This window comes from Olea europaea, unplaced genomic scaffold, assembly GCF_002742605.1.
Source record: "Olea europaea var. sylvestris unplaced genomic scaffold, O_europaea_v1 scaffold1341, whole genome shotgun sequence".
NCBI lineage: Eukaryota > Viridiplantae > Streptophyta > Magnoliopsida > Lamiales > Oleaceae > Olea > Olea europaea.
The window spans coordinates 133,921-161,256 of record NW_019230899.1 but is presented as its reverse complement, the minus strand read 5'-3'; the positions used below and the strand labels follow the sequence as shown (position 1 = coordinate 161,256).

Here is a 27,336-nt window from a genome sequence, read left to right as displayed (position 1 = left end):
AATTTCATTTATTCTTTAAATATTTCGTTAATCATGTGTGTTATTTATTTCATATTTAATTACTCTATTTCGATTATTTTTTTGAATAATATTTATTCGATTTTTCGTTTTACTATTTCTTTAATTAATCATCTTAATTCGTTAAGTAAAAAAAATATTGTTTTTTTAATTTATTCGTTAAATATTTCGTTAATTATGTATATTATTTATTTCATATTTAATTACTCTATTTCGATTATTTTTTTGAATAATATTTATTCAATTTTTCCTTTTACTATTTCTTTAATTCATTATCTTAATTGGTGAAGTACAAAAAATATTATTCAATTTAATTTATTCTTTAAATATTTCGTTAATTATGTACATTATTTATTTCATATTTAATTACTCTATTTCGATATTTATTTGAATAATATTTATTCGATTTTTTCTTTTACTATTTCTTTAATTCACGTTAATTATGTATATTATTTATTTTATATTTAATTACTTTATTTTGATTATTTATTTGAATAATATTTATTCGATTTTTCGTTTCACTATTTCTGTAATTAATTATCTTAATTGGTTAGGTAAAAAAATATTATTCAATTTAATTTATTCTTTAAATATTTCGTTAATCATGTGTTTTATTTATTTCATATTTAATTACTCTATTTCGATTATTTATTTGAATAATATTTATTCGATTTTTCCTTTTACTATTTCTTTAATTCATTATCTTAATTCGTTAAGTAAAAAAAATATACTTTTTTAATTTATTCTTTAAATATTTCGTTAATTATGTATATTATTTATTTCATATTTAATTACTCTATTTCGATTATTTATTTGAAACGTATATTTAAGTAAAAAAGATAAAAACTTAAAACTCAATTTAATTTATCTTTAAATATTTCGTTAATTTTCTTAATATATTATTTATTTTATTTTTCATTTCATTTCTTAACACAAAAAAAAAAAAATTTATTTTTGACCCAAATCCGGCTCCGGACCATAATTTGGGCCGGATAGCCGGACCTGGACCAAAATCCGGGTCCGGTGTGGACCAGACTGATCCGGGCCATATGGTGGTCCTTGTCCGTAAGGTCCGTTATAGACCATCCAGTTTGGTTCGTAACGGACCAGACCGGCGGGCTCGCCGGAAACTCCATTTCCGGCGAGCTCCGTCTCTTTTTTTTCACTTTTTTTCAACATTTTAACTTCAAATTCGATATTTTCTTACATTTTAACCATAAAAATATGAATTTAACCCATATTCATATCCTAAACATTCAAACTGATCCGGGTCATATGGTCCGGACCAGTGGTCCTGGTCCGTAAGGTCCGTTACGGACCATCCAGTTTGGTCCGTAACGGACCAGACCGGCGGGCTCGCCGGAAACTCCATTTCCAGCGAGCTCCGTCTCTTTTTTTCACTTTTTTTCAACATTTTAACTTCAAATTTGATATTTTTTTACATTTTAACCATAAAAACATGAATTTAACCCATATTCATATCCTAAACATTCAAACTTTCACAAATTCAAAGTAGTTATTTATTGAAAACATGTCTAACCTTCTAGAAAATGACGGTCTCCGGCGAATCGAGGTGGCTCTGGTCTTGATCGAAGTTGGTGTGGTCCGGGCAGTCCGTAGGCGACGTCGACGGTTGGTAGCAGATTTCTCTTCTCTTCTTTCCTAAATGAGGGTATTTTCGACCCTACACATTTTGTTTATCTTTTCCCCTTTTTTTTTTTTTTTTTTTTTTTTTTTTTTTTTTTTTTTTTTTTTTTTTTTTTTTTTTTTTAACAAATAACTTGGTCAAAGGCTATTATGGAAAACACACCAGGTGGGGCAGCCATTGCCCACCATTTCCTCCAAATGCGGTGGGGCGAGGATTTCTGGCGAGGTATGGGTTTGGTATCGGTTATGGGTTGGGCCTTATGGTTAAATTGGGTCACATGAAATTGGGCTACGTTCGGCTGAGAAGTTTGGGTCATTGTGTGGGCCGGGCTGTGGGTTGTAGTATATCTATGAATGAAGCTGTGTTTGTCTGTCCTTTGTTGATCTGGCTGAACTGCAGCAATCTACGTAGGTATTCTGCGAATTTTAATTTTTTTTTTCTGTTCTTTTTTCTTTTTAGTATTAAGAAAAACAAACTACCGTTTGCCGGTGAAAAATTCCGGTTCCGGTTGGCGTTGCCTTAGTTCTTTCTTTTAGGGTGGTGGCGGGTTTGGACGATGAAAACGGCGGGCTTGTGGGTCAGGATTCTGTACATGAATAGAGAATTTAGGATTGAGTTTTACCCTTTACGTTTCTTTGTTGTTTAACTCTAATATTATGACACAGCAATTTAAAATTCGAAAATATACCATTGACATGATTTTATGATGTAATTAATATATACGAAAAATATTTGTCAACCCGTAATATATGAAAAACCCGAGGATGCATAATGTGTTGTTGCATTCTGTGTAGGACATGAAGAATCTATATTAGTTTCTAAGGTTTTGTTAGTATGCATTTAGCATCTCTTTGCTGTCTCTATATATGTCAATACTATCCCGTGTTACTGTATCTTCTGATTAAAAAACCTTAGTTTGCTGCAGGCTAAGAAGAATGGATCCGGAGGAAAGAAAAGAGGAATATTACCTGTCGGAAGACGTTATAGTGGACATCCTTTCAAGTGAAATCCCTTCTCCAATTCAAGTCCGTATCTACCCAATGGCATGGCTTAATCTCATCCCCTTCCTTCGCCTCTTTGCACCTCAAGTGCTCTATTTCCAATCCCACAAGGCACTCCATCCTTGTTCGTACCAATTACGAAAGCAAATTAATTCCTTTCGATCCCTTGACCTATTCCCCGTTCTCTAACTTGGACATTTATTGTAATCTTGGCTCTTTTGCGCAAAGAGTATTGTTTGTAGGCTCAATCAATGGCCTCATTTGTATATGTGGAAGCTCAGGTAAATGGATTTGTCTATGGAATCCTTCCACTCGGCTGTTCAGGAAATTTCGAACCAGTATAAATAGGTGTACAAATTCTTTTTCTGTAGGGTTTGGTTATGATCTCATTGCCAATGATTACATGGTAGTAGTAATTGGTTTAGGACATGGACAAGGGGTAATGAGAACGGGGGTCAAGGTTTGGTCTGCCAATTTAGATTCTTGGAGGGAGATCAAAGTTGACTGCAATTTTAGCCCTAAGTTGCGTGTTTGTGATGCGATGGTAAAGGGATTTGCTTATTGGATTGTCAGGTAGGGGCTTGGAAGTAATGGCAATAGTCTAGTTGCTTCATTCAACATGAATACTGAAGTACTACGGCTTGTACCGGTTCCTGAATGTTATTTTCGCAATATTTATGCTTTTCATGGATTGATTTGGAAGGATAATTTCGCTTTGGGCGCAACTAAGGGTGTGAAGATATATCAAGTGTGGACAATCGAAAATGAAAGTGTTGGGAAGGAATCTTGGATTAAGATATTCACCTTTGAACTTGATTTTGGTTTAAGTCTTTGCACCATAAATGCTGGAAATGGGAAACTTTTATATAATAGAAATAGAGAAAGTCAGAAACTGAATTTTTATGACCTAGAAACCACAGAAGTGAAGACAGTTGAAACTCAGAAATATAATTATTTGGCATCTGGGGCTCACTACTATGTGGAGAGTTTACTCTCAATCAAGGGGTTTAAACACATCAAAGAATATCCGAAGAAGATGAAGCGAGTGACAATCTTATATTATTTTTGAAATCTAACTTAGGTCTTAAGTAAGTTATTGTTGGGTTCTGTCACGAGATGGTTTTGGCATTAATTTAGCATGATTTTTATATTCGAGACATGTTTCTATTGATCGCTAGTATTACCCTCATATGATTTAGTTTAAGTAAAAAACTATTCTTTACATAATTTATTACAAGTACCTCTGTTTTGGCCAGCAACTTTGTGTGAACATGTTATTACATCATAACTGATAAGGAACTAGTGATCAGTACAACTCATAATATTTGGGCTAATTCATATATGTTCCTGTGGCCAAACGTATAATTATGGTTCATTTCTTGTTAGTAGCTACGAATGATTTATTTGCGGATCATGTAAGATCTTCTATGTTATATTCAAAGCTTCCATATTTTTTCTATTTATTGGTTGAATTTATTTTTCTACGGCAATGACATTCATTAGTAAGTGGCATTGTAAGTTGATGTGCTTGGTGTTAGGTTTAAAAGAAAACTGAAAGAAGATTATCACTTGAGGCACCTTTTATGTGTTAAACTGGTGTAACTAATACGTTTCTTCTTCTTCTTCTTATTAGTTTGGTTCTTTATTTACTTCTTTGTCAGTGTTTGTGGAAATAAATGTTACGTGGATTTCTCATTCTTTTATTTTCATCAAGTTCTCTCTCTTATTCTGAGTAGACATGTAGCATAATGAACTTGTGTTTTCTTAATTTTGAGTGATTTCCAAACATATTTATGAACTATGATATAGTTCTCTGGTAACAAGGGATCTCCAGATTATGATCCAGTGAATAGCAGAAATTATGCTTTGCTGCATTAACTACTATTCATCAGTCGAAAGATTTAGTTATGCGACATTTGCTAGTCCATAATTTTCGCCGAATGTCGAGAATACTGTTGGTTAGTGTTGCTTTGCTAGTGTGGGACATAAATGGATGGTTATTTAAGTGGGTTGTGGAATGCCTTCATCCTCTGCTACCCGTTTTTGGCACAACAAGGGCCTATTTGGCATGATTTTTACTTTTGCTTTTACTTTTGTTTCTTGTAGAAGAGTTTTTGAAGGAAATTTACTTAATTTTTGTTTGAAAATTAAAAAAATTCCTATTTTGGAAGTCATTTTAGAGAAAGACACATTAGATCGGCTTTCTTGACGTCTTTCTCTAAAAGCTCTTCTAACTAAAGGAAGCACTTTCGTGAAATTAGTCAAATAGGTTCAAAAGTAGCTGTTGGATCTCAAAATTTCTTATTGGGTATTAAAAAGTCATGCACACATGCCCAAAATTATCATCTTTGTAGTAATGGTTTTATACACATGAACTTTGTAATATATAATTTTGTGTGATTATCTCCCAAACTTGTGTTGCATAGGACCTCCCATCTGGAGATTTTTCCCAGAAAATTGTGTCTAAAGAATGGAATTTTTTGATTAATATTCATGACTGTTGCTTTTAGTTCCATTATTGGGGTGGTTTAGAGGGCTATACATCTCCACACCAGCAATCAAACCAAAAAGAGATCAACCTTCCATGTAATTTCCTTTTCCACTTTTGATGTGCTTTTTTCAGAATGGTGATTTCGTAGGCGGCTTCGATTCAATTATCTTTTTGTTATATATTTTCTATGTGGTATTAGTCTCTACTCGACTCGTCTAGTAGATTCACTTGCCCATTTCTTGTATGATAAAAATATTGTTATGGAAGGAAATATTGTGTTGCACAAACATATGATTTCCATTGCCTCTTGAATCTATGGTAATGGATTATTATTTTGACAAGCAGATTTTGGAATTTTGATATTATAGCCAAGACTCGAATCTATACAAAATAAATGGATATAAACTTTCACTCTATCCCTTCTCTTCATGCAGCAGATCTATATCACAAGTCGAACCCATAAAAATTTAACCCTTATTTTACCCAATCATTGCAGAAATCTTCAACGAACTTAACCAGTGTGGAGTCAGCCTATTAACATGACAGAAACACTGCAAAATTACTCACTTAAAAGTGAATATTCCTAGCCTTGAACCTTTAAAATCTAGCACCTGAACATAGTCTAGTAATGAAAACTTATGTTCTGAAAAGGTCGTTTATGTGGAAAGTTTGATCTTGCCGTATAATCACATTTTACATTTTTTATTCCTAAAATTGTTTAGGCTCGTAAAAGTTTAAATCTGGTCTCGTTGTGTAGTAACTACACGGAGAAATACGAAGGATTAAACGATTACATAATGCTATGTTTTCCATACAATGACTCACAACAAACTGCTCTATTTATAAAGCTAAAACCAACGGCTATAGGCATGAATACAGGACGCGCACCGTGCAGCCACTAACTCCTACCAAAGTGACATGAAGAAATTGGTAAACATGAAACAAACTCCATTAACTATTAGAGACTGGTTCAATAGTTTAAAAGAAATACCAACTGCGAAGTTTTCAAAATGGACCTTCCAAATTGCGTACACCAAGTAACTTTCTGAGGTTCATAAACAATGCCAACTTGAGGGACTTGGTCATTATATCAGCCATCTATCCTCACTCTTGTAATAGGAAAGATCAATGATTCCATCTTTCGCAAGGGTCCATTAAGAAGTAATATACTTGCTTCTTTTATGTAGAACTGGATTCTTGGAGATGGGGTTCTTTCGCTTTTGCCATATCTAGAGAGATACTACAAGTCCTCCGTCCCAATTTAGTCATTAGTAAGGCCGAAGTTAAAGAGATCCCATTTTTTTCATTGGGTCCAAGTAGTAGCTAATGATGTCGCAGAGAGATCACCAGAATAAGAGCAGGTTTCCCCATACTCCATTCCATCGGATGGAATGATGGAATATGACCAAAAACCACTGGGAGTTGTTGAACTATTGTCACAATAAGCTGGTGCTCACCTGTCACTTGAAATACAGCTCCTTAAGAATTTTCTTCAACCATATAGCTGACATGCACATGAAGTTGCAGCTACGAACTCAATTTCAATTGTTTAAAAAAAAAAAAAAAAAAATAATAATAATAATACAATACAATTGGTTAAGATCATGAAACAACTCTTGAACTTAGCGTAAAAGTATACCTTGAAGTGCTTTTCCTGCCATCTTGATCTCCAACATAATCAGTCAGTAAAAACGCATCAAACCTGAATTTCCTCCATTCTTGTAGAACAATTCATTGCAAGTAATGATTTTTCCTCTTTGCAGCAAGAAGATGACTTGGATGTTCAATATGTACCTACTAATAAGACTAATAACATACATAATATCAAGACTTGTTGAGGTAAAATACACCGAACTTCCTACAATTTGCTTGTAAAAAATGCTGTCAACTCTTTTTTCTTCAAAATCTTTGATGAGCTTCAGACAAACTTTGTTAAAGCGCTCATCGAAATGCAATTCTTCATCTGAAATGTGTCCAAAATTTCTTTCACATACTTCTTTTAGGAGACAAAAGTACCATCAGCAGATTGCACTACAATACCAAGAAAATAATACATCATTCAAAGATTAGACATTTCAAACTCAACATCATGGATTACTTAAATTTCTTTAAACAAGACACTATAATTTCCATTAAATAAAAGATCATCAACATATAAACACACAATGAGCGCTCCATCACCAATTTTAATATAAAGTGTATGCTCATATGGACATTTTTGAAACCTTCCTCGACAAGACTAAACCAAGCACATGGGGCTTGTTTCAATCCATATAGAGCCTGCTTTAATCTATATGCTTTATGTTCATTATCGATCTTAACATAACTAGAAGGGTGATCAATAAATACCTATTTTTCCAAATCTAGGGGTAAGAAAGTTGATTTCACATCCAAATGGAAGATAAGCCATGAGTTTTGCTACCAAATCTAGGGGTAAGAAAGTTGATTTCACATCCAAATGGAAGATAAGCCATGAGTTTTGCAACCAATGCAATCTCCAATCTGATTGTGCCATGTGCTACTAGAGCAAAGGCTAATCTATATTCTGTTGGGAATCTACTTATACATGCACAGCGGAATTTAAAATAATTTTCGATTCCCACCAAGAATCGCCTTTTTGTTTAGATAGAAATTGTGATAAGATTGTACTTTTTCCAGATCTGCAATCCTTTTGCTTTTCTTTTCGTTCCACCAATCTTGATTCGCCACCACAGCTGTCCAATTGTCCAGCCTCCAATGGTGATCCACACAGAGAATATGATTGCAACCTCTAGGGTTTTTTCTTGTGCCGGCAAGAATAATAAAAACCTTATGGACCTCAAACCCTAGCTATGTATTTATATAAATCCAAACGGACTCGGCCCGGTCCGGTCCAATATTTAATTAATCCAATTAATTAAACCTGGTCCGTGAATTAATTAATCCAATTAATTAATTCGGGAATATAAATAACAAATCCAATTAATTAATTTATCCAACGATTGTTAAATTAACCAATTGACAATTTACAATTTTCCAATTCTCTTTTGTGTGCGACCCATTAGGTTCCCGACCACGATGCCTAACGATGTGAAATATTATTTTGATCTAATCAAAATTGATAAATTAAAACACCCTTTTAATTTATCGTCAATTCACACTCGCCGTCCCTGATTGATATCTAGCAATGTGTTAGGGCAATACATGTGACGGGAAATGTCACGTGGTATAACAAAATCAAATTCGTTCGTTTACCGTGAAACTATAATCCCTTCGTCAATATAATCCAATCAATTACGAGATACGAAATTGTGTCAATCTCGATCATCGATCATATCTTTCACTCCACTATTAAGTCAATATAAGTTAAAAACTCATTTTCGACTTATGACTACACCTTGGCCAAGGATTTCGTTATCGACTTAATTGAATGAAACGCAGATCATAATCTCTTACTATCTAAGAGTGACGAATCCTTTATTGATCAATCACAACCTTCATACGATTCTTGACGTACCCGAACGATGTCGTATTAGCGGCCCTTTTCAGAGCAACATCCAACACCGCCAAAGTATGACTATCCTCATATAAGGTACCATGACGACCTCAAGTCAAAGGACCAATTCCACTACCGAACGTTAGAGATTAACCACTGACACTCATATAGTTATCCATGTGGAATCCCTCGACGGGTCTCCAATATTTTGTTCTATAACAAAATATTCACGTGTTCATTAAAGTGTCTCCACACTTTAGCTTGTGAGATCAGCTACTTACTTCACAAGTAAGAAATGCCACACGTGATGGTCTATCCGTAATAACGATATCCGTATCTCGTTATTACTTATGACCACGGAAGATTTAAGATTCAATCAGATGTAATTTGTATCTCACAATCACAACTCCTTGTAATTAACAAATTACAAAGATTTGAATCTACGGACTCTATTACTTATTTAATTATCTATTAATTAAATAATAGATTTGCCATTTAATTGCATTAATTATATATATAAAAGTATTTATGTCCAAAGTTGATTGGACTTAGGGCATAATACTTACATATTCCACACCAAACTCTTGCTTATAGCCTGTAGATACTAAGCGTGCATTGTAATTATTAACTTTACCATTTTCTTTCAGCTTTGTCTTGTATATACGTTTTACAGCAATGGTCTTTTGCCCTTTTGGAAGCTCTATCAACTCCTAATTGTTGTTTCTTTTAATAGTAGCAATTTCAACATCCACATCCTTAGCCATTTTGATTCTTTTACAGCATCTTTGAATGCCATAGGATCTCAATCTGAAAATAGAGCAAAATGCGTGAGGGAATCTTCATAATCGTTTGAGTTAGGTACCTCATATTCAATCATCCATGCAGGTCTTTTCCTAATACACTTGGGTCGTTCTTCTTCTACATCAGCTGTAGTTGTAAGTGGGCTACGAACATTTGCTGAAACATTTTAACTAGTTGCTAGTTGCAGAATTACAATAGACTGTTGCCTTTTCTTATCATTTTCACTGTCAAAATCTGCCAGAATTTGTTGTTGTTGTCACTCCATAGTCACAATTTTCTTCATCAAAGACAACAGACAAACTAATTACAATTTTCTTGGTGATAGAAAAGTTGTAATATGGAACGAATTCAAATTAAGTAAGCTAAGTAGGACCTCCAAAGTCATATTCAAAGTGCCATAAACACTTGTGAAAAAGTCGAGGTCTAAACTTTAAATTAAGCGCTTAATGGGAGGCAACCCATTTTTCTATCATTTATCTCTTATCTTGATTAAATAAGGATTGCATTAGTATTTTAGGACCATATTTAGGAACTCATGCATACAAATGGTTTTTAATACATTTTAGGTAGTATTTTAAGACTTGTATTAGTAATTTATGCATGCTTATTTATTTAGTTCAATTTATTTAGGCTCATCGTCAACATCCTACCATTATATTGAGTACTGATGTGATATCAGATATTCATTTTTAAGGTTGCATCTAGATTTCAATCTTTAAACGAATTTGAAAAATTTATCTTTTCCTAGCTATATATATATATTTTTAGGAATGTACACTCAGTTAGATAGTTTTTCTAAAAGATAGAAGATTAGAATTCTTCTTGGTGTGAATTCATTTCAAATATTTAAATCTTATATGTTATCACTAATATTTATTTTAAATTCTTGGAATAGAAAATTAAAATTTAGCAACAACGAAAAGTTGCAATAGTCATGAAGTTTACCAACCGAACCAGCCTGATTTTTCCACTCATCCACATCTATCTCAGAGAGTTTCTAATCCTTACTCCTTTACTTTGATTTTGTTTACTTTTACATTGGAGACAATATAATATTTGTGTTTTAAGGGCGGTTAAGTATTATGATACATATAGAACGAACAAATAATACTCAATCATCAATCAACCCCTAAGAAAAATAATCCCCTTTATTTCTTTTTCGGTAATGTGACGAATAAAAGTCTAAGTAAATACAATATAAAATATATATTTTTCAACGGATAATTGGTCTATATAACTGTTTAACGGCTAGCAAAAATTTGAAAAATTAAAAAATAGTGTCTAGTTTACTTTGAATGACTTGCCGTGGTATGATGATATTTGTTTGAATTGAGTATAGTTTTGGCTAGATTATTGGACAACACCATTATATGTGCTTTTACTTGAGTATTTATCCATGTTAGATTCAATTATTTGAACGCATAGCCATATTGACTTATCACTTGTGTTGGGGTATGACTTGGCTATGTGGATTTAACTGTTGATATTGATCGATACTTGAGTGAGTTTCTAAATCCTTAATATAGAAACCAAACTACTAAAGAGTAGTTTAGGGTGGGAAGTAGGGATGGCAATTGGTCGAGCCGGCTATTAAGGAACCAAACTACTAAAGAGTAGTTTAGGATGGGAAGTAGGGATGGCAATGGGCCGAGCCGGGCTCGGCCCTTTAAACCGTGAGCTCGGCTCGGCACACGAGCTCGTGAGCTGAGCCGAGCCGAGCCCACAGGCCGCTCGCGAGCTTGTGTTTTTTTTAAATTTTTTTAACACCTTTTTTTTAAAAAAAATTTTAATTTTTTGGACGAGCCCATGAGCTCGGTTCGTGGGCTTGTCAAAACGGCTTGTGGGATCGAGCCCCCTGCTCGGCTCAGGCTTGGGCTCATCAAATGACGAGCCCGAGCTGTCCACAAGTCGAGTTTTAACGAACCGACGAGCCGCTCGAGTCATTTGACATCCCTAGTGGGAAGGTTAGTATTTGTTTTCATAGAAATTTGATGGTTTGAATTTCTCGAATTCTATTGTTGGTTAAAGAAGTTTGAGTTAAAGAGTTTAGAACAAGCACTGATCAGTTTTTAAAATAAGAATCTCATATCAAAATAAAATGTGATATATCTTATACTTTTTTTCGTAGCCTTTATGACTCGAGTGATTAAGCCTACTAATGTCTTTAAAATCTTGTGTCATATAGTCATCTGACTTAGGAGTCATCGATCTAAAGCTTATTACAGAGGTCATTTAGAAAGTTAAATGGAACGAAGTTTTGCACAAAAGATGTAAAAAAAATAAAAATTAGATTCTCACATTAAAAAAAAAAAGGAAGGAAAAAATAGGATGTGATACGTCTTCTAACTCTCTTCATAGCCTTTTTGACCTGAGTCACTGAGTCTACAAGGGTATCTAAAAACTTAGTGTCCTATAGTCATTTGACTTTGAAGTCATCGATCTAAAACTTGCTACATGGGTCATTAAAAAAGCTTAATGGGAAAAAGTCTTGCACATAAGATGTCAAAAAAAGATTTAGATTATCAGAAGTGATATGTGCCCGGTAAAGATTTTGAGATTGAACTCTAGAGATTGACGTTATGTTTTTGAGAAAGACTTACCATCTTCTTTCTAGATTTACAACTATCTAATTTTGATCACTTTATGTGAAAAATGCAATTTAATGATTATTAAGCTCCCATGTGTATTAAAAATACCTCGGGATTGGAAAGAAAAGCGTAAGCAGTGATTTTTTGCACGATAGGTAGGAGGAAAAATTGACCACAGGAGGATTGAAATTATGAGTGAATCAACAACACTTCATTTCCTTTAGAATTTAATTCCAGCAAGGAAATTTCAATTTTGCCTATGATATGCAGGATTTTAAGAGATCTTTTGGGACTCTTTGGAGAGATTGTAAATACCAACTCTCAAAACATAATTAGGGTTTGGAGAATCAAATGAAAAAGGAGGCAAAGAACACATCAAGATTAAATTCAAGATTTTGGGTCATGAACAACTTTTATATCTTTTGTTTTCTTTTTCACGATATGTTAGGCTAGATTTCTTTATACTAGGATAACGACTAATCTTGTAATATGAGTTTTTAATTCTTTGTTTTACATGTTTGACATTGAAAATACATTGTTGAAATTTGAATGATTTATATGATTTCTTTTCTGTACAATTATTTTGCATGATAGTTGTGTGAATGTGATGACTTATTTTATGCATTCGAAATAAAGGAAATAGGGTTGACATGGTATAAATTATCATAAAATCCGATAGGGAAGAGAGATATACCGCTATACTTTATGTAAATCTTTAAATGTTCGTTAAAAATTTATGCATTTTTTTATGTTTGCATTCGTCATAGAAATATAGTCGGATCATTTATGAGAATATGTTTAATATTACTCGAGAGAAATTGTTGAATAAAATAACTACACTGATTCGTCAAAATTCAAACGTGTAGTCAAATAGTAAAACTGAGATTAAGAAGGATTATTACATGAAAATTTGTAATCCTAGTGCGTTTATCATACATTAGAACACATTAATTTGCATTCAACACAATTTGCATTTAACTTGGTTATTTTACTCATAATTGCATAAAAAGTTTATTTTGGTTATAATTTCGTCATAAACAAACACATCACTTTATTCTTGTTTCGGTTAAGGTCGCAATATTTAAAATCAAATTAGATCAATATTTGTTGGACGATATTTGAACTCAAATATACTTTATTACTTATTAAAGAACCGTACACTTACAATGATTTTAATTCGAACGATATTTTCGTGAACACAAAGGATCCTGAAATCATTGGAAATAAGATTCAGTTTGCTGTTTACTATATCTACTAACAGTGGCACAAGATAGATTACTCCCCCCACATTCCCAGAAAGAAAATAGAAGGAATGCTATACAAGTTTAAAGCTGTGAGAAAAAAATGTGGCTGCAACTAATGAGTCGTGATCTTTACACTAACCCAAAGAAACTTCATGAAACTAACGAAAAGAATAGGTCCTAGAGAGCAAGACTAGGCCTTACTAAGTACAGGTGGTATTGGTTTTATTAGTCCTAACTCGGTTGGAGAAGATATTTTCTGGTATTTATGCTTGATCAACTAGCTAACTTCACATCCAGATTCCTTGTCAAACCCGATATTAAGATCCGGAAGCATGAATTTACCCACGGGAACTTCAACTGCCTGCGATTCAGGAGAGTCATCAGACGTTGGGAGTTGCAGCCCAACAACGTCGTTAGAGACAACTGGAGGCGGCTTAATAGGAAGGATAGGACGACATGATGCAATCTTTTCCTGAACTCGACCAGAAATTGTTGCCTCGGATACAATTGTTGTTCCTTGTTCTGGAAGTGGTTGCAATTCCATCTATTCAGACAAAATAACATCAGTTTCAGCTTTTCAGGCTGTAACAAAACATCAGATGCACAAGACAAGATTCTTGACATTTCATTTTGTTAACTACTATTTTCTGATTGATGTTTAGCATTCTTCTTGTGGTTGTTGATGTCCATAGATGAAAGAGTAATCAAAAGAAAGCATGCGAGTGCCAAGAACAGAATATCGAATCATCATATCACCACAAAAAGCACTATAAATTACACAATATTGAGAACAAATATAAAACAATAACAACGACCACAACAAAAAGCTACTCTTATTCTAAATAAAATTGAGGTTGGCTACATAGATGCTTCGTCGCCCCACTCATCTCATCTGTCAATTACTAGTTCTACATGAATATCCAAAGCAATTAGATTCTTAACAATCATAAGAGGCCATGCTGGTTTCAGTCTTCCCCTCCATCTTTTAACTTCTTGTACCAAGATCACGTCACTCTTTTAAACACAAGACTCTAGATTGCATCATCCTTTAGGTATAAAGATTTTTCGAGAATCCTTCCATGGCTATTTGGGTCACATTCTATTCTACACTCGGCTGGCTGCCCATTCTTCTTTTAAGTATTATATCAAGAAAATAACAAGTTAATAGGACCATGATACCAGTTGTTCCGATGTGTCAATTCTGTGTCGCGTGCATTATTTCTAGGTGTTGCAAGTACAGAAGTTAAGATACTATACACTGATACAAAGCACAAAACCAGATCACTGCAGTTTCCTTTTCGAGCAGCAGTAGGTCGGCCGTCTATTGGTGGTAGGTTAGAGTGTTAGCGAAAGAAAGATAATTACTTTGAACTTTTTCCAGGATGCTAACTGGGATTATATTGTCCAAACATTAACAGATGTGTTAATATCAAAAAATGAATAATCATGGAGCCTAATTTGACTTCTTTATCAACTAGAAATACTGGAAAATGATGACATCAGAGTGAACCAAGGTAATTGCACCTTTATTCTCTTCAAGCTTTCATTGGTAGCCCTTTGTTTCTCCAAATTGACACATAATGCTGATATTTCCTGCGTAGAGACGATTGTTTTAACACCAATTCGAAGGTAGGAAAATTTACAAGTTTATGTGAATCAATATATGTGGAAGCACGAAGAAGAAAAGTACCCTCTTCAATTCTCTTCTTTCCTTAAGCAGCAAGTCCTCTTCTTCTTTCAGTTCAGTTAAGGTCTGCAAATCAAAACCAAGAAGAGTATAAAGAAAAGCCGTGAAAGTAACAACTAAAGTGCTAATTTTACATGCTCTCTTTCTTTTGCACAAAAACGTCCCCCTGTACGCCTCTCAACATTATCCTGAATTTTTTGGCATAAACTCAGAAAATAATGCTGAATACTTTGCCAAATAAGTTAAGATTCTCTGAATTAATTAAAGTATATATTTCTCCTACACGGGAAACAACTCAGAAAATAATGCTGATAATTTTATCAAATATATTAGATTCTTTGAATTAATTTTCACAACGATATCAGCAGGACACATTTTATATTTAATGTTTGTGAAACTTCGAACAATCTGAACGAAAAACTAATGTTTTAGGAAATCAAAAACACGTCAAAATATCAAGTGGGTATTTTAAAAATGTGAATGTAGCATGCACTCAATGAGCTCAAAAAACAGCAGGATCATCACCTTCTTCTTTCTTGATCTCTTGATGGTCGATTTTTCACTAATGTTATTAACCTGCAATGAATATAAGTAAAAATTAGCATGCGGTGTACTTATTAACTAAATTTTACTGTAAATAAGCATGAATAATGAGTAGATAACATATTTACATCTGTGAAATTTGAAGATGAGAAACCCAAACTTTGGGCCTTTAAGTTTCGGATTTAATAATTCAGTCCCTAAGGTTTTAAAATTAATTAATTCGGGCAATTAAAGTTCTAAATTTATAATTAAAGCCCTCAAACTTTAATTACTAGTTCAAATTGGCCCCCTAAGTTCATAATTAATTCAAATTGACCCCTAAAGTTTCAAATTTTTTAAAATTTGATCCCTAAAGTTTTGAATTGGTCAATTTTGGCCCCTAAAGTTTTAAAATTTGTTTTAATTGATACTCTAAAGTATTTAATTAATTAATTTTGGTCCCTAAAGTTTCAAGTTATTAATTTCAACCCCTAAAGTTTGAAATTAATTAATTTTGCCCCCTTAAAGTTTTGAATTATTAATCCTAAGGCCCCTAAAGTTTAAAACTAATCAAAATATGCAAAATTGGTGATTCTCTTTCTCAAATTTTGGTATTAAAGACTCTTTTAAGAGATAAAATATTCGAAAATTAGTTAATTGAAGCAACATGTTGCCAAAGCAACCTCTCTTGTGAAAATTGACTAACTTAGAATGCTAAAAAGTGTTTGTGCACGTGTTATTCATGGGAATATTGGTCGACCCAAAGGAAGGTCAATATTTAACCGAATACACATGCATCCGTGGTGATAAACGTATGACGATTATTTGGTTTAATGTGTGATCAATAAATCGGTCCAAAAAAAGGTTTATTGATTGACACGTTGTTTTATCGTCAATGTTTGATCACTACGCCAAGAGTACCGCTTACAAGTCAATATCTCTATCCAAAGACTGGATATTGATATTGTGCTTGGTATCTTGTGATGGGCCCTACCACTATTTGAGATTATTATTATTATTATTTGTATATTAAAGATATTCATGTGAGCTATTCATAATAAATGTTCTCTAATTCAGTTTCAGGTTCTGCTGCTAATATCTCTGCTAGCATCAATTCAATTCCAATGTTAAATGGCACAAACTTCAGGGCATGACAAGAGAACGTTATGATTGTTCTCGGAGTCATGGACCTAGACCTTGCTTTACGGATCGATCAACCTGCTGCACTTACTGATAAGAGTACCTCTGATGACAAGAGGGAGATGGAAAAGTGGGAACGATCGAACCGCATAAGCTTAATGGTCATGAAGTGTGCTATTCCAGAAGCATTCCGGAGCAATATGTCCGATAAGGTGACTACGGCTAAAGGTTTCCTTGAGGACCTTGAGAAGAGGTTTACCAAGAATGAATAGGCTAAAACAAGTACACTTTTGGCAAATCTTGTCTCAATGAGGTATAAAGGGAAAGGAAACATTCGGGAGTACATTATGGAAATGTCTCACATTGCTTCAAAACTAAAGGCACTCAAGTTGGATTTATCTGAAGACTTGTTAGTGCACTTGGTTCTAATATCCCTTCCGGCACATTTCAGTCAATTCAAGGTGAGCTATAACTGTCAAAAGGACTCATGGTCCCTCAATGAGCTCATCTCAGACTGTGTCGAGGAAAAGGAAAGATTGAAGCATGAAAAGACAGAAAGTGCTCATTTAGCCACCACCTCTAAGGACAAAAGTAACAAGAAAAGAAAGATTAATAAGGAAGCTGTAGGTACGGCACCGCAAAAGAAACAGCATAAGGAACCAACTGAAGGCGGTTGTTTCTTTTGTGGAGCTGCAGGTCATAAGAAGAAGAATTGCACCAATTACCACGCATGGCGTGTAAAGAAAGGTACTCTTCTTCATTTGGTTTGTTCTGAGGTTAATTTAACTTCGGTACCTAGACATACATGGTGGATAGATTCTGGTGCAACAACTCACATCAGTATGTCTATGCAGGGTTGCCTGAGTTGCCAAAAACCAAGTGATGGTGAAAGATACATCTATGCTGGCGACGGCAATAGAATGGAAGTAGAGGCAATAGGAAAATTTAGATTATTGTTAAAGACTAGATTTTATTTGGATCTTGTTGAGACATTTATTGTACCGTCTTTTAGACGAAATTTGATTTCTATTTCTATTTTGGACAAATTTGGTTATACTTGTTCTTTTGGAAATGAAAAATTTAGTTTGTTTCATGATTCAAAATTGGTTGGTTTCGGTTCTTTATCAGGTTACGATAATATTTATTCAATTGATACAATTGCTTCTTATAATGCAACCTTGCATGTAGGTACTCGAGGTGTAAAGCGAAAATTAGATGACGAGAATTCTGCCTCGTTGTGGTACAAGAGATTAGGTCACATCTCCAAAAGGAGAATTGAGAGACTTGTGTCTGACAGGATTCTCGACCCTCTTGATTTCACAGAATATGATTTGTGTGTCAACTGTATAAAGGGAAAACAAACCAATAAAATGAGATTTCAAGCCAATAGGACTTCGGACGTCTTAGAATTTATACATACGGATATTTGTGAACCATTCCCTACGGGTTCTTGGAATGGTCAACAATATTTTATAACGTTCATAGACGATTTTTCAAGATATGGCTACATATATCTCATTCATAAAAAATCACAGTCATTGGATGTGTTCAAAAACTATAAAGCTGAAGTTGAGAACCAACTCGGCAAAAGGATTAAAAGCGTCAGATCTGACGGTGGGGGTGAATACTATGGCAAATATGACGGTTCAAGTGAACAGTGTCCAAGACCGTTTGCTAAATTCCTAGAGGAATGCGGTATCGTCCCACAGTACACTATGCCGGCTTCGCCCACTATGAATGGTGTTGCTGAAAGACGAAACAGAACGTTTAAGGACATGGTGAGGAGTATGATTAGTCATTCTACCTTACCAGAATCTCTCTGGCGTGAAGCATTAAAGACTGCAGTTTATATACTCAACAGAGTTCCAACTAAGGCTACTGATAAAACCCCATATGAGTTTTGGACGGGCAAGAAGCCTAGTTTGAAGCATATGCATATTTGGGGGGTGTCCAACTGAGGCAAGGCTCTATAAGCCAAATGAAAAGAAACTGGACGCAAGGACCATCAGTTGCTATTTCATTGGATATTCTGGAAGGTCCAGGGGTTACAAGTTTTATGATCCCACAACTAAGGCAATTTTCGAGACAGGAAATGCTAGGTTCTTTGAGGATGTTGAGTTTGCGGGGGGAGAAAGTGTTAAAGGCTTTGTCTTTGAGGAGGAATATGTTGAAATTCCTCCAATTGCCATTGACAATGATCAGGTTTCTATCCCTGATATTGTTCAAGAAGTAACTCTGGATCAAGACAATGTCATACCTCCCTCTCAAAATCAACAAATTGTTTCAGAAGAACAAACTCTACACCCTCAAGAACCAATGCCATTAAGAAAATCTACTAGAGAGAGGAGAAGTGCGGTTTCGAATGATTACATCGTATTTCTTCAAGAACATGAAGTTGACATTGGAATGGTGGAAGATGATTCGATCAACTTTCGTCAAGTCATGGAAAGTTCTAACTCTTAAAAGTGGCTCGATGCTATGAATGAAGAGATAAAGTTCATGAAGGACAATGACGTATGGGACCTCGTTCCATTGCCTGAAGGTGCGAAACCCATTGGTTGCAAATGGATATTTAAGACCAAGAGGGATTCGAAAGGTGATGTAGAGAGGTATAAGGCTCGTCTTGTCACAAAAGGCTTTACACAAAAAGAAGGCATCGATTATAAAGAGACTTTCTCTCCGGTTTCTTCGAAAGACTCTTTCAGGACTATAATGGCATTGGTAGCGCATTTCGATCTTGAGCTACATCAGATGGATGTTAAGACAGCGTTTCTCAATAGTGACATTGATGAAACAATTTATATGGTACAACCAGAAAACTTTGTATCGGGCGATGCAAAGCAAATGGTTTGTAAATTAAAGAAATCCATCTATGGACTCAAACAGGCGTCTCGTCAATGGTATTACAAGTTTCATCAGGTGATCATCTCATTTGGTTTTGAGATGAATTTGGTTGATGATTGTATATACCACAAGTTCAGTGGGAGCAAGTATATTTTTCTGGTTTTATATGTCGATGACATATTGCTTGCCAGCAACGATATAGGCTTATTGCACGAAATCAAGAGATTTCTAGCAAAGAATTTTGAGATGAAAGATCTTGGTGATGCCTCTTTTGTATTAGGAATTCAGATACACCGAGATCGTTCTCGAGGTATTCTTGGATTATTACAAAAGAGCTAAATCGAAAAGGTACTTAAAAGATATGGCATGCAAGATTGTAAACCATGCGACACCCCTGTGGCTAAAGGAGACAAGTTCAGCTTAAGTCAGTGCCCTAAAAATGACTTGAAAATTAAAGAAATACAGAAGATTCCTTATTCCTCAGCTATAGGGAGTCTGATGTATGCTCAGGTTTGTACGCGTCCGGATATAACGTACATCGTTGGGATGCTAGGGAGATATTTAAGTAACCCGAGAATGGATCATTGGAAAGCAGCCAAACGGGTCATGCGGTATTTACAGAGAACAAAAGACTACATGCTCACATACAAGAGATTGGATCAGTTGGAGATCATCGGTTATTCTGATTCCGATTTTGCGGGATGCCAAAATAGTAGAAGATCCACTTCAGGCTATATTTACCTGCTTGCTGGAGGTGCTATTTCATGGAAGAGTGCTAAGCAGACACTCATAGCTACTTTCACTATGGAAGCGGAGTTTATAGCGTGTTATGAGGCATCAAATCATGGAATATGGCTGCGTAATTTTGTCACTGGGCTGCGTATTGTGGACAATATAGAAAGACCACTTAAGATATTTTGTGACAATAAATCAGCAGTGCTGTATTCCAATAACAACAGGAGCTCGACAAAGTCAAAACACATAGAGATCAAGTTCCTTGCCGTTAAAGAAAGAGTTCAGAGTGGACAGGTGTCAATAGAGCATATTGGGACAAACTCCATGGTTGCGGATCCGCTTACTAAGGGATTGATACCCAAAGTCTTTCATGAGCACACTGCTCATATGGGTGTAATGTCTCTTGAGGATATCTAGTTTCAGTGGGAGTTTGCATTTTTGCTTTTCATATTGGACACATGTACTGTTATTTTGGATACGGTTTAAAGTTAAAGTTATTTTCAGTTATAAAGTTATTTGGTTAATTATCTCTAAACTTGTTTAAAATAATCTCACTAAGATATTAAGGTGGACCAGTTGGAAATAGGCATGTTACAGATCACATTACATGTAATTTTTATGCTACACATCCATGCTTGATCTATGTCATTCGGTTATATTGATATACGTGACCATTGATGAGTTTAGCTACGTGAAAGTAGCGAAAGCCGCTTTAATCTTATGTTGATATGATTGATGGATGGGATTGTTTGGGGATACATTCGGTAACGATAGCAAAATTCTGAGTACTCATAAGGTTATGTTTAATGCACAATTATAAGGTGACACATATAGCCCAAGTGGGAGATTGTAAGAATTTTTAATTAAAGATGGGCTTGTATGTGTGAATAATTGTGTGTTAAATTACAGGCTATCGAATTCGATTGAGCCCAATTAAAGTGATCTAATAAAACTTCGATTTTGGATTTTAATGTATCCAGTTAAAGTATGGATTTATATATGTGTAGAGACCGGGCCCAAGTCCTAATTCTATGATGGGCCGAATTAGGTCAAAGGGCATCCCCATATAAATAGGTTATGGTCCCCAGATCACATGCAACGTATTATTCATTCTCTATTGCATCCCATCACAGAGAGGAAAAGGAGACTGTGTGTAGATTTGGAAGATCATACCGCTAAATTCATATTGCATTAACAATGTCTGATTCAAGTATGCTTCCGCTTTAATTCTTATATTTCTCGATGATTTAACATGAAAGATCCAGTAATTTAAAGCTTTAAATTCTCTAACACGACGTCGCACATCTCATTTGTCTGCTGATAAAATATTCCTCTTAAGTGCATGTTCGGCACAACATATTATTTTAGATATTAGAATAATAGATAGACTTTATCTCATCTCTTTTCGTCCTTAATATTGGTGTAATCTATCTTACAAACAAGCCATGAAGGATTTAAGTGGGACAACACCCACCAAAGATTTTGTCAATATGGCAAATTATTGTAATCAAACAACATTTCTCACGTGTTATAGCTATACCTGTTCACTCAAAATAGAGTTGGGAGTGGGTGAATGTGAATTTTGTTTTACACCTTAACCGACATCCCAAGAATCATGTTTCTAAGGTCCCCATGAAATCACACAGACTTTCACATAGCTACCTACAAGGGTGGATCCAGGATTGGATACAAGATCGGGCTACTATGCTCAAAAAAAAAAATTTACACATAAAAAACTGATTTTCTTACCAAAAAATAAAATAAAAAATACCTTAAAAAAAAAAACTATTGAGCCTGAGAGGAGGGGGGGGGGGCTACAGCCCAACCCAGCCCAGCCCAGCCCCCTCCTAAATCCGCCTCTACCTAGATACCCAAGTAAGCACAAGATATACGATGGTTGTCATAAATTCTTCGTTACATGTCATCAAATAGAGAGAAGAAATGATAAAAAGATTAAAAAAAAAAAGGAAATGAAAATTTAGATTTTTCCACAAATACTTGGGTGACAAATATGGTCCCCCACGCCAACCTTTCTAGGGACAAAGCTAAATTCATGCTATATCTGTCACATTTTTTGTAACAAACTCTTTAAACATACCATTGGCTGTAACTGTAGGAAAACGACTGTAAAGTGAATGACTCGGTTATATTTGTAAACGATTTATATCTCTTTTTTTTTTTTTTTTTTTTTTTTTTTTTTTATTTTCAAGCCCCCAGGTAACTGACACTTATTTGACCGAAGATTTCCTCTCTTGGACCCATCCGCAGAATATAAAACAATAACCTAATATTAGTCTGTCATGCATAGAAATTACAGCACTTATCATCACCTTTTGAACATAAAGATGCTTATTTGACTAAAAGTGTTTTTCGACCAAAATGTTTATAAACTAAACGAAAAAAGCTGGAGGTACAAGGGCGTGGTTCACAGGTCCTTGCCAGATGTGAGAGAAGGTGGGGGGGTGGGCCCCAACTTTTTTTTTTTAATTGCTGTGGGGCTCGACCCCCCTACAATGAAGGGTCTGTGCACCCCTTGTGAACGGAGCTTGGTTCTAAACAAAACACTTATCTAAACATGTGTTAAAAAAAGTCATTCTCCAAATTTAGACCTATTTGACATGACTTCTGCTTTTGCTTTTACTTGCTATAGAAGAGTTTTAAAGAAAGTTACCCTAATTTTTATTTGAAAGTTAATTTTTAAAAGCGTTTCTTATTTTTCAGAAGAAGTCGGGTTGTACCAGTTTCCTCTAAAAGTTCTTTTAGTTACAAGAAGTATCCTCATAAATTTAGTCAAATGAGTCCAAAAGCAACTTTTGAATTTCAAAACTTCTTTTAATATTCAAAAGTCATGGTAAACAAAGCTTTAGCCAGGTAAAAAAAGAAAGGTTGTGCCAAAGCGGTCATTCTAACTCCCTCTACTAACACGTGTTCATATACGACCCACCTACTAAAATATTTCCCATTGGAGAATATTTATTGTGCATTGATTCACATGATAAAAAAAACTTGGTACAGTTGGTGCGGTGCCTCGTAATGTTCGCATTAGTTGTGTACAAGTGGCATCAGATGGTTGGAAGATAAAGACAAGAGGATATGGAAAATAACTAGATATTGGAGGTGCAAGTTAAGATAAATTGGTCGTTACTACACTAGATTATTCCTCTTAACATAAAGGTCGAAAGTTCTTAACAAAGTGTACAACCACTTACAACACACTACCAAACTGAACGCAAACCTCTCTTGCCACGAAAACACGCCACCGTTTAAACGGGGGGCATAACAACCCCCACGTCACCCCCCACGCAACCACTAACTGAATTGACCAAAATACCCCTATACCCTCACTGTCATTCAATTTCATTGAGGTTAATGTGGTAATTTAGTGGGGGGAATTTTGACTTGGACTTTCCTTTGAAACTTCATTGGGCTGTTCAAGAAGTCAAATGACACATTTAACCTTCTAATATATAGGGGTTGTTTTGTCATTTGGCTCCCTCAGAGGTTTGGTTTGACAAGAATACGCATAATCATGAGGCCAAAGATAAAATCAATTAAATGAAGATTAGAATTGTACTATCTAACTTACCAAACAAGGTAGAAATATGGAAATTTGGAAATCTGGAAGGTTATTCTGGTCAACAAATATTCATAGTCAAAAACTTAAGAAAACCTAAATGACTAGTCTTGTGCTAGACAGCATTAGTCAAGCTAATAACAAAACCTATATGGCTAAGCCTGATTTCAAGGGGTAATTCCGTCAATAAAAAAATCACACACATTTAAAAATGACAGCAGCCTCTGATGAAGAAGGAAAAACCAAAAAGATACTCCGGCGGCGAATAACACCGTTAGCAGGAAAAGTAATCGACCGCCGGTAGAGAATATATAATATATATTTTAATCTGTATGTGAACATATTTTACATGTACAGACCTTAGATCTCTTATGGTGTGCGAGTTTAGGAAGAGGAGGAGAATGACTGGATTCTTCACGGTCACCACAGCCGCCACTAAGAGAGGTACCGCCGCCGCCGCTCCATGACAGTGGCGTAGTGGGGCTGGCACCGGTAGCAGGCTTAGGTTTAGACCGGCGTTGACGGACGCTCCACTTAAGCTGCTTAATCGCCTCCGGCGGCGGACGTTGAGATTGATTTAGCCGCACAAGAAGCTCCACCACCATCGTATCATCAATCATCGCCGCTTTGACCCACTCTTCGTCGCCACTCATAGCGTTTTCTTACCGTAGTATAGAGATAAGAGAGAGATTGGGAGAGAAGAAGGAGAAGGAATGAAATGGTGGTGGCAGACGAACTATGATATGGTATTATGAGTCCATGACATATATATATATAGAGAGAGAGAGAGAGAGAGAGAGAGTTTTGTGTTTTTCGTGCTCAACATTTATGAAATGTAATAAATTCGTCCTCAACTTTTTAACGTAATTCATTCTTGGATTTTCCTACGAGTACAGGAATTCAATATAGAAATGGTACAGGATTTCGAAATTGAATTACGTGGCAGAGTTTTCTAAAAAAAAAAAAATGAAAAAGATGTTGAAACAAAATCGTATTTTACTTCCCCATTCCCCAATTTTTGTTCGTCTCTCCCATTTCCTCCAACAATAACTCTACTTCAACAAGGTTGGGTTACAAAAGTGGCTTTACAAAATGTGTTGACAGAATCCAGGCCACTGATTTCAAATGATTTAAAAATCTATTTTTGAAATGATTGGTGTAGATCCAACTTTGTCATCCAATTTTGTCACACTCCTTTGTCATTGTAGCATAACTTTCCCTCCAAATCCTCTCACGAAATTTACTTTCTCATTTCCCCCAAATCACTCTTCCCCTCGTTGCACTCATCGTCACCATCGACAGGCGCCGATAAAGAGCATACGATGCGAGTATCCTTCCTTCACTACCGCACCCACCTCCGTCCACATGAACAATTTGCCTACGAACAGTCCTTGATGATGCATTCACCTCTAGCCCCAACATCACACTCACCTTCCTTTACCGCCACACTTTAGGGATAATGTAAGTGTTTTTTCTGGGTTTGTACATGGATTTTGATAGCGAACATTTATTATTATTATTATTATTATTATTATTATTATTATTATTTTGTGTGTCTTTTTTACTTCTTGTAAATTTCATCACCCATGTGTTGAATTTTTTTGTATTCGCCCTCAATAATATTGCCTCAATAATATGATTTTGTTTGGTTTTCATGTAGACAGAGAATCGAGTTGTTTAATGTCTTATTTTATTAGCAAAATTATTGGTTTTGATTGGTTATAGTCGGCCATCGAGCTCTTCCTTTACTATCTTGTTTTTGATTGGTTAATGTCGGCAATCGAATGGGATAATGCCTTTTGACTTGGATGATAAGGTTTAGGGCATACTGTAATTGGACACTAATAATGGTTGGTGTGGGATTTTGTAATTCAATTGCATTTATGTTTGTTTATTTGTTTGTTCAGCAGTTATCGACTAGAATGAGGGGAAGGAATTCGGGAGTTTGTCACAGTTACAGAAGCAACACTCACTACTTTGGACAACGTCAAACAAAATGTCAATGCCCTTCGTGTAAACATGGATATAAAAAATGTTTTGAAGTCGAACGGGATATTAATAACAAAAGGCGATTATTCTACACTTATAGTAATGATTGTGGATATTTCGACTGGGTGAAAGAAGAAGTTCTAAGTGGGGAATCGAGTTTCATTAATGAAGCGATGAATCATGAGCCTAACGAGGAAGATGAAGAATTGCCAAGAATCTTTGACAAGCTAGCTCTTATTAGCAAGAAACGAGACATGGACATATTAATGCGCCTGACTTTTTGCAAGAGAAAAGGAATTTAGAAGTGTGATGGGAAAGGAAAGGGTTCGTGACTCATAGTCTAAATCCATACTGAAGTGAAATCACGAGCACCATTCTTGCAACTTTGAAAAGTACACCTGTATTGCAATGCCATCTCCTTCTCCAAGGCCTAATCGTCTCACCTGTTCAACATAATTCCAACAATCCCTCTCCATAAAAGCCATATTCTCATATTTACCTGTTTCCACAACTACGGAGTTATAACTCCCGTGTAAGGAAATTTCTGCCATATCATTCATTTAGGGCTTTCGTTTTACTGTCGTACTCAATTTTCAGTTGCATTGATATAACCTAGACTTGGAAGTCAAGGTACACTTTGTTAATTCTCTAAGTTCCAAGACTATCTAAAGATGCGAATATTCCTGCTTCACAATCTGTCTGATTTGTTGGTTGCGGCTTTAAATAACTGTATGTAGTATAACTTTTTCGACCTTCACATCTACATGTGAACATCACATATCTCATAACTTCATCGTCGCCCTTTTTTGAATTCCTTTTCCAAACTGGAAAGCCTATGACATAAGCATATCTTTTGTAGAAGTCCAACATTTCTTTCTCATCATTAAACATCATACTCACCTTAGGCAGAGTCGCAACGTCTCCTCCTACGTTTTCATTGTTCAATATGTCCAAATTGTCCACACTATTCTCGTTATCAGATTCTAACAATAAATCATGATTCTCATCTTCCAAAATTTCTTTTCCTGAATACAATAAAAATGAGTGATGAATGAGTTATTAGTACTCGTTAACACCAAATCTTTTTCTATTTATTTTCGGGTTGAACCAAGCAATTGTGGTGCTAAAAAATATTTTACTTATCGATCAAAATTTGTGAAATTAATTCCACCATCTAAATATCATTGTTCGAATTTTTAGATATCAAAACAATCTAACAGCAAAAATAAGTAACCTACTTGTCCAAAGATATATTCATAGAAATAATCAAATCCTTTATCCTAGAACAAATGGAAAAATAAAAATGGATCAACACCTGTAAGTGGAGAGGACATGGGTTACTGGCATAAGATTAATTTCGTAAGTGGACATTTACACAGCAAGACAGTCCTAAGTTATGTTTTTTAAGTTCAACATTGATTCTGAAAAATTAAGGGATGACATCGAAAAGTTTAAACTCAAGGCCAGGTGCGTTTGAGTAAAATGTAGGGAAATCTGAATACTTAATGAACTCTAAGGTACGAAAAAAAGTTATCTTTTAAGAGATGTTTCTCCTCTATCCAACAAAGTCACAATTGGG

The 27,336-nt window shown here is 35.1% G+C and overlaps 1 protein-coding gene across 1 annotated transcript; it reads right to left on the bottom strand.

Annotated features, from left to right (window-relative positions):
- Positions 1-13,228: 13,228 nt before the first annotated feature.
- LOC111375144 lies at positions 13,229-24,602 on the bottom strand. The gene is made up of 5 exons (XM_022997938.1): positions 24,128-24,602; positions 15,479-15,529; positions 14,957-15,019; positions 14,791-14,859; positions 13,229-13,810 (listed from the first exon to the last, which is right to left on the bottom strand). The coding sequence occupies exons 1-5, from the start codon at positions 24,419-24,421 to the stop codon at positions 13,544-13,546; spliced, it is 744 nt and encodes a 247-aa protein (XP_022853706.1). The 5' UTR covers positions 24,422-24,602; the 3' UTR covers positions 13,229-13,543.
- Positions 24,603-27,336: the final 2,734 nt, after the last annotated feature.

Bases quoted from the DNA above. Each gene is read 5' to 3' on its own strand.
- LOC111375144 (XM_022997938.1), bottom strand. From the start codon at position 24,421: ATGAGTGGCGACGAAGAGTGGGTCAAAGCGGCGATGATTGATGATACG. The intron at 14,860-14,956 runs GTACTTTTCTTC...GTCTCTACGCAG, and splicing joins AAAGAAGAGAATTGAAGAGG to GAAATATCAGCATTATGTGT. The intron at 13,811-14,790 runs GTGCAATTACCT...TTGTCTGAATAG, and splicing joins AAAGCTTGAAGAGAATAAAG to ATGGAATTGCAACCACTTCC.